Source organism: Triticum urartu, chromosome 3A (assembly GCF_056163025.1).
Source record: "Triticum urartu cultivar PI428250 chromosome 3A, HENAU_Tu73, whole genome shotgun sequence".
Lineage (NCBI taxonomy): Eukaryota > Viridiplantae > Streptophyta > Magnoliopsida > Poales > Poaceae > Triticum > Triticum urartu.
The window spans coordinates 699,299,859-699,308,859 of NC_141875.1; the positions used below are offsets into that span (position 1 = coordinate 699,299,859).

The 9,001-nt window shown below is 47.1% G+C and overlaps 1 protein-coding gene across 1 annotated transcript; it reads left to right on the top strand.

Moving 5' to 3' along the window:
- Positions 1-5,069: 5,069 nt before the first annotated feature.
- LOC147981815 (uncharacterized) lies at positions 5,070-6,339 on the top strand. The gene is made up of 2 exons (XM_087516117.1): positions 5,070-5,108; positions 5,470-6,339. Exons 1-2 carry the CDS (start codon positions 5,070-5,072, stop codon positions 6,337-6,339), a joined length of 909 nt encoding a protein of 302 aa, XP_087372243.1.
- Positions 6,340-9,001: the final 2,662 nt, after the last annotated feature.

Below are 9,001 nucleotides of genomic sequence, written 5' to 3' on the forward strand. Positions count from 1 at the left end.
AAAGGATTGCATCATCTTTCGAAGGCCACAGACACCGCGTCACCCGACTCCTCGTCGAAGTCCGCCACCGAGTCAGCAGACTCCCGCTCCTCCAAGTCCACCAACGCATGAGGCCACTCCTCCTCCAAGTCCGGCAAAGTGTCAGGCCACTCCTCCTCCAAGTCCGACACAGCGTCAGACGTCCACTCCTCCTCCAAGTCCAGCACAACCTCAGGCCACTGCAAGTCCGGCACAGCTTCAGGCCAGTCCTCCTCGTCCAACTCAGCCCCGTCAGCCGTCTCCGCCGCCTCAGCAATCGCAGAAGAGACACCCCGCAGCTATGGTGCGTAGCGGTACGAGTCGAGGTCATAGTACAGGAAGTACAGGCGGAGGCAAGCGATATAAATATGGTCCAAACCTCAGTACTCCTCTTCCTGTGAGGGCTTACGACAGGACCGAGGAGCAAACCAATGCCATAGTGCAGGCAGAACTCGACGCCCATTTTGGACCGAAACCGCCACCGCCGCCAAGGGAGAAAGTGCCTGTGGAAGTAGTTGATCACTTCATTCGTATGGCTCAAGCACCAGCTCCTAAGCCTGTTGACACAGACTATGAGCGCCACATCAGGAAGTTACATCGACGACGTCTACAGAAGGACGCGAGCTCGAGCTCGAGCAAACAACAAGCACCCGTTGAAAAATGCGGGAAAACCGTTGCCCAGCTGGGAAAACAGGCGGCGCAATCGATCCCCCCGCTTGTTGTGCCGCCAACAACACGTGACAGTACGCGCGCCCAATATTATTGTGGCCAAACAGTTTACGTTCCCGACGTGGGTGATGTGGTAATAACCCAGGAGCATATAATGCAGGCTGAAGAACTGAAGATCACTGTTGGACAACTCCTCGAGATCGAGGACATGCCTGGGATTACAGAGGAGGAAATAAAATGGAAATATGTCCGGGGCGAACCTTTGGTCAAGCCAGAAGATGTCAACAAGCTCCCAACGAGGATGTATGAATTGCATCAATGGTACATGGACATTACCAAGAGATCCAATCGAGAGTCCCTCATGGTGGATGTCAAGAAGGATGATTACTACCATGAGAAAGTTGTGGCCGTTGAGTATTCTGAACTGTTTCAGTTATACAATCAAGACGCACTCGACAAATCTATCGTCAGTTGCTATTGTCTGTAAGTGATTTCTTTCTGTAATTTAAGTCTCAAGCTAGCTGTAGTGATCCTTTTGATCAATCATTACCTGTAATTATCCTCACTATATTCTTTTCTGTGGTATTATGCAGGATGAAGATGTATGAAATGAGAAAAGGTGGACGCTATGGCATTGGGTTCATTGACCCAAACACTGTTAATGAATACACATGGAAAATGAGCAAGTATTATGAAAAGCAGGTAGAGGACAGCATGCTAGAGTTCTTGAAGCGCCTCAAATACAATGAAGATATACTACTTCCTTACAACTTCCAGTGAGTCACACTTTCTTTTACTACAAATTCTCTGTTTTTGCCTACTAGCTAGCTAGCTACATGTTTTTCTTACATATGCCCGCTTAATTAAGACATGCAAACGTGTGTGCATGCAGATTTCACTGAATCTTGTGTATCATTAAAGTTGACGCCAGAACAGTTGAAATACTGGACTCGCTACTCAAAGCAAATAGTGACTACAATATCTTGTATAGGATAGTCAACAGGTAATTTCAATCATTATTAACTATATATCTCGGCCTATTTAGTTCGTCATTTCATGATATAAACCATTTAATAACCCCTTCATTCATTTTCTTTGTCGGCGGGCAGGGCTTGGGCAAGGTTCATCAGCGTCACGGAAGGCGAATGGAAACCACAGCTGAAATGGTTTCGATCCAAGGTAAGTAATTAAGTAGTACTAGCTAGCTAGCTAGCTGCCATCTCTTTAATTAATTATCATGCTTGATTAATTATTATCTGATCAAATTAAATTCCATTCTCGTAATAAAGGCCCTGAAGCAGGCACAGGGTACTGATGTGTGTGCATTCTGCGTTTGCGAGAACATTCGCATGATGGCATCCGAAAGGAGCAGATCTCAAAGACAGGAATGGGTACGGTTGTCAGAACACTATTCACAATTTTTACACCATTATCGATATCTAGTCACACAACTAATACACATGCATATTGATCTCCTTCTTAACAGTTCAAAGAGGTGCGGGACAAGCTCCTACCAACGGAGCGCGTCGAACCACTTCAAGAGGAAATAGCGGGATTTTTGCTCGACCAGGTCATAAATCCGAAGGGAGAATACTATTACCCGCTACCGCCCCCATGAACCACTTCCAATTGTCATCGTGCTCCGAAGGCACCAATTAGGCTAATGCCACTGGCTTCGAAGGCAACATGCATGCATATGTAGGAGAAATTGTATATAGCTATACATGTGTGTATGTGTGAATTAATATGGTTTGTGAGACATTGATGATATATATATATGATTGGTTCTACTAGAAATTCTATATATATATATATATATATATATGCATAACATGTACAATGTGTAGTACCGTAAAATACCAGCAAACGAAAAAGAATTAAAATGGAAAACACAAAATTAAATGAAAAAGAAATCATAAAACCAAAAAACCCCCAAACATTTTAGTACCGGTTGGTGTTACCAACCGGTACTAAAGGGCTCCCGGCCCCCGGAGCTGGCTCGTGCCACGTGGTTCCCCTTTAGCACTGGTTCGTGTTGAACCGGTACTAAGGGGGGGGGGCTTTAGTGCCGAACCTTTAGTGCCGGTTCCTGAACCGGCACTAAAGGGCCTTACGAACCGGTGCTATTACCCGGTTCTGCACTAGTGACCATGAGAGAAGAGATGAGAGAGAATAGAGTAGGGAAGAACCGTTGGGCGTTGGTTTAGAAATCGGGGGAAGGTGGAGACATGCATCAGGTCCACATGGACACGTGTTGCACAGTGAAGGAGGCGGACGCAAAGTTTCTTTTCAGCCGGTTGACGCTGAGCGTTTTCCATTCGTCAAACCGTGCCCACAAACTACCATTTTACAAATTTATTCCGAAAACTACCACTTCCTTATTAATTTTTCCCTAAAAACTACCATATCTGTAAATCAACCGATTCCTCCATTTTAAACACGCTTAGGTCCACTTTACAAATGCAATCAGGTCCCTACAATTTTTTTAACAGCAATTGGGTCTATGTAATATAAAATAAAAAGCAAACAGGTCCGCCGGCGAGCTCGTCAGCGGCGGCGGCAAGCAACAGCGGTGGCGGAAGCAAGCAGCAGCTGCGGACGGCAAGCGGGAGCCATGGCAGCAGCAAGCGGCAGCCGCGCATAGCTAGCTAGCTCTGGCTGGCCGCAGTGCGTGCGTGAGCTAGCTAGCTAGCTAGCTCTGGCTGCGTCCCGTCGTGACCTAGCGGCTTCGGCCGGCGGTGGTAAGCGCGTGAGCTAGCTAGCTCACGACGGACGCTCCGGCTGGCTGCGCTAATCAGGTAGTATAATTTTTGGCTAATCAGTCATTAAATTGATGTGTTAGTTTTTAGTTAAAGATTAAAGAAAAATTGGTAGTTTTTGATATAAATTTGTAAAGTGGTAGCTTATGGAACGGTTTAATGAATTGTGATTGTTTTTTGTTAAATACTCCACACTACAGACCGCAAAGCATACTAAGGGCATATACAATGGTTCTAACTTAAGAGTGTCATATAGGATAAATGATGAAGTGGAGGAGAGAGAAATCAAAGAGAAGGATTGTCTTATCTTATTTAAAAGAAGACAAAAGATGATCTCTTAGCACAATTTGTCTCACCATATTTTTTAGAAACAACTAATTATTAAAGATAAGGCTAAAAGATGACCTATTGTAGACATATTTTTTGTCATCTCTAATTTACATGCAAAACTTAAGATAAGACTATCTTATCAACCATTGTACATGCCCTAATGGGGCTCCCCACATCCATCACTACTTGTCACTACTTGTTCACTCTGTCGCCGCTGCCGACAACAACTGGGCCCCGAAGCACCGTTTGCTTCCCAGGTCAATTTCTCTTCTGCAAGGCAAACCAATAAGACAGCACATGTGAACGTCATAGAAATAACAGCATTAGATTTAACTTAGTACAGATTACTAAAGCACGCAACGCTGCAACTCCATCATAAGCAAAACATCTCCCTTGGCACCTAAAAATTTAATACCCACGCCTCATCATCTTACAGGGTAATTTATCCAACATCCAGAACCACGACAACAATCCTCCAAACATACCTAGGCACAGCACACTGAAAAAATAATGTGACCATTGGATTCTTTGCAGCAACAAAAGCGACATTTCTCATAAACCTTCCAACATCTCTTATCCAAATACAACGACCAAAGTTCTGAGGCAGCTACAGCTTGGCTAAACAATGGGTATCTACATTGGAGACATGACCTTCACAAATAAAATCTCTACCTAGTATCACACACTTTTGTTAGTCTTAATGTGAACTCCATAGTTTCCCCCCTGAATGGATTTGGCAACCTCGATACAGTGTAAGACTACCTCTGTGCATGCCATTGCTTTCAGGGGCGTCCGATCCATGATGCAATCAAACTAAATAGATATAGACAATAGCAAGGGGAAGGGCTGTGCATATTGATTATTAGTTTGTACCGCCCTTGTGTTCCCTCCGCACGACCTGGCCTAGGAAGGAAATTCTAGCTTCCGCTCATTGCAGGAGTGAACGAAGCGACACACACTACCAAGGCCTTTCTACGCAATCCCAACAAGACATTTAGTTAGATTGCAATCTCCCTCTACAGCATGTGTGGATTCTTTTAAGGGAAGTGATGGTCTACATTCATTCCCTAAATATCCATTTCATTATTGCTGTCATCAATTAGAGAATAAGCAAACCATGCCCCAAAACTAATTTGATGAACATTACTGTCAAATATTTGAAAAAGTCTGTAAGCGGGACGTCCATTCATACACAACTTCATATACAGTTGTTGCTAAAGAATAACCTGAATATTTTGATTAACAAACATAAAATGCAAAAGTAATCCATTAACAAGTCACAAGTGAGCAGACATGTACCATGAGAACTTCTGGGCAGTTTTTATACGCATTGTACTGCATCAACAAATGCTTGGAAGGATCCAAGCCAGTGGTACACAATCCTCCTGCAGTGCTCGCCCTGGGTAGTCGGCGACAATTTCATACAAAGATCTATCAACCAAAGAATACTCGCTCCAATTCCCAAAGCTTCCAGTAAAGTACAAGCAGTCTCTTCGAACTCCCGGATGATCTGGACCAAGGCAACCAGCAAACTCATGTCTATTAAAGAACAAGCTACAACCACCAAGAGAAAAGCATTTCTCCCAGCCGTTGATTTTGGTTGAAGATCCGATGTCATGCATTGATAATTTAATACTCCTGGTAGTTGGTTACCTTTTTGTCTAACCACATGAAAGCACACTGTTCTGGCTAGGCTCCAACAAACCCTGAAGAAAGCGCCTCGCCGTCGCCGCCGTACCTCCTACCAGAGCTGATTGCATTGATCGCGAGCCGGCTGACGACCCTGGAGGACTTCTTCGCCCTTGTTGCCGCCTGCCGCGCCTACCGGGCTCACCTCCTGATGTCATCGTCCAACCTCGCCTCGCAGGGTCCGCTCCTCCTCGTCCACAACAAGACCTCTGCCTCGGAAGCGCTCTTCCACGTCTCCCTCCGCCGCATCCTCTGCTTCCGCCTCCCGTGCAGCCCCATGGCCCATGGACGCCGCAGCTCCACCTGCTTCAGCCGGCTCTTCACCCCCAAAGAAGTCACCCGCACCTGCTTCTACTCCTTCGGCTGTCGTGTCGCCATCAGAAACATCTTTACCACCAGCCGCCCCGAGTTTTGCATCTGCAACCTCCTCACAGGTGAGCGAGCAAGCCTGGCCCATCCCCCGACGACACCCATTGGAGGTGTTCTCTTTTCTGGCGACCTCGTCCTCGCCTTCACGCCATGGTACCGCGACATCTACTACTGCCGCATTGGGGATGCTCAATGGCAAGTGGCTTGGTGCGATGAAGGGTACCACCTTTACAGTCTGATTTTCGTGAAAGGCACCCTCTACGTGTTGATTTATCCAAATTATCGTCTTGCTGTTGTCGAGCTTGCCAACAATTTGGTGGTATTGTCGTTTCTTGGTGATGAACTTAGCGCACAGACAATTCCATATAGTTCGGTAGTCTGGCTCGCAGAGTGTCATGGTGAGCTATTGCTAATTGTCAAAACCAAGTTGTACCGTGTTTTCCAGTGGCAATCCGGAGGAAAGAAGTGGGCGAGGACACATAGCGTTGGTGGTTGTGAGAGATGATTTTCTACCATGCACGGGACCTCCCGTGCATGCATCCACCGCCTTGTTTATTACTATGTGGGACCACTGACATCACCTATAACATTTTCTCTCTCATCTAGCATACATTCACATGTTATTTTACTCACTTAGTTTTATCCAAATAAATAGATGCATATTGTATGTTGAAATAAAAGTTTGATTTGCATTCTGTTTGCATAATTGTGTTTTTTCTGACAAGATCTTTAAAACAAGACCAATATTAAATATATTTTTAGAAAATACCTTTTTACAAGTAAACCACCATGGTTCAAACTTGTTTCATACAATATTAATTCAATGCAAAAATTCAACAATGAGTTATTCAAACAAAACTTTGAACTTTAATAGTGTTTGATAAAGTATTTCATAGTTTTGTGTACTTTTAATAGTGTTTCATTTTGTTTTAAAATTTGATTATTTTTAGAACATGCTGAAACACATTCAAAAGTGGTCTCGTTATAAAGTTCTCCTTGTCATAAACACAAATATGCAAACGGATTATAAATTGTACTTTTGCTTTAAAAGATAATGTAGTTTTAAACTTGGAAATAAAATAACAAAGCATGGGATGGTGGAGCATAGGCCTGCATGTGGTCAGAGAAAGATCTGACAAACTACAAAAATCATTAATGCACAACATCAAATCTCCAAGAAAAATGAACGGCCCTCCCATGCACGGGACCTCCCGTGCATGGGAGAAATGCTTTTCTCGGGTTTGTTGATGATGATGAGGAGTTCGTGGTGATTGTGGAGGCGAGGGCGGTGGCTGGCGGCGAGGACCTCGTCCGGCGGTTCTCCGACTTGGCCTTTCCCATGCCTCGCCGCCGCATCTGCACCGAGTGTGGTACGTTGACGTCTAGATCCTTGACATTAGTTTTCCTGTTGTACGTTACCTGGTTAGATTCTGTTGAAATTCTGTTGTACATCGCTTCCTAATATCTAGGGTTCGGTTCGCCGTCTCTCTCGAGCTAATTTTTTTTAAATAAAACATTTTTTATTAATTTTTAGAATAACACACGGTTTTGATATTTTTCAAAAATAATGCGGCCTGAGTGAAGCCCGTCGTCCTGCTGCTGGACGACTGGATCGATCGTACGGGAGATTTTTGCCTAGAAAGAACTAGATCCTTTGATGGACGCGCTTCATTTCTTAGTCTGCAATACGTATGCGTACTACAGCAAGCTCACTGAAAAGTTTCACCTAAATTACCACCATGAACTTTATCGGACAATACATTAGAGCATCTTCAGCCGCGGCCTCAACAGGTCCTCCCCAGACGTTTTTGCCGCACCGGCGCCAAAAATTCGGCCCAGTCACGCCTTCAGAAACCTGTTTTTCGCCGGCTTGGGCCGAAATCGGCGCCATCAGCCCTAGGCCGAACCCGGCGCGCTGTGGGGGCGCTCGGGGGCGACGGGGCAAGGGGTTTTGGCGCGAAAGCTCGGCGGGCTCGCCGAGTCAGCGGCACGCGCCTCGTCTTCCCCAGAACGCATCGGTTTCCCGCGGGGAATCAATGGCAAGGCTGCCGCCGGTCAGCCTTGCCATTGATTCCTCACGGGCGGCGCGTCATGGGCGGGCAGGCGCGGCGACGCCTCCCCTTCTGCCACGCGTTCACACGGCCTGGGGCTATATAAAACAGAGGCTTTCCTCGCCGCTGGCCACACCAGCCCGAGTCTGCCGAGCCCAAACCAGCTGCCGTCCCTCCCTTCCGCCGCCGAGCTCTGCCGCTCTCCCCTTCCCTCTCCTTCCCCTTCTCTCTTCATGGCCGAACGCTTCCCCAGCGACGCCGCGGCGGCCAACGGCTTCGGCCGCCACACGCTCCAGGAGTGTGAGTCTTGGCTTCTCTTCGGGGCGAACATCCCGACGCCGCCGGACATGCGCGCCGGGCTGATGGGGTGAAAGCTCAGCAACGGCGGCGTCCCCATCCCCCTGTTCCCGACATCGACACGCGCCCCGGCGTCTTCGCCGCGGAGGTCGACCGCGTGCGGTCGTCCCTGTCGGAGGAGCAGCGCGCCCTCCCACAGTACGCCACCGACAACCACACGGCTTGGACGGAATATTTCCAACGGCGGCAGGCGCAGAGGCGGGTGTCGGTGTCAAAACCGGCGGATCTCAGGTAGGGGGTCCCGAACTGTGCGTCTAGGCCGGATGGTAACAGGAGGCAGGGGACACGAAGTTTTACCCAGGTTCGGGCCCTCTCGATGGAGGTAAAACCCTATGTCCTGCTTGATTAATATTGATGATATGGGTAGTACAAGAGTTGATCTACCACGAGATCAGAGCGGCTAAACCCTAGAAGCTAGCCTATGGTATGATTGTTGATGTGTATGTTGTCCTACGGTCTAAAACCCTCTGGTTTATATAGACACCGGAGAGGGTTAGGGTTACATAAAGTCGGTTACAATGGTAGGAGATCTGATCATCCGTATCGCCAAGCTTGCCTTCCACGCCAAGGAAAGTCCCTTCCGGACACGGGACGGAGTCTTCGATCTTGTATCTTCATAGTCCAGGAGTCCGGCTGAAGGTATAGTTCGGCTATCCGAACACCCCCTAATCCAGGACTCCCTCAGTAGCCCCCGAACCAGGCTTCAATGACGATGAGTCCGGCGCGCAGATTGTCTTCGGCATTGCAAGGCGGGTTCTC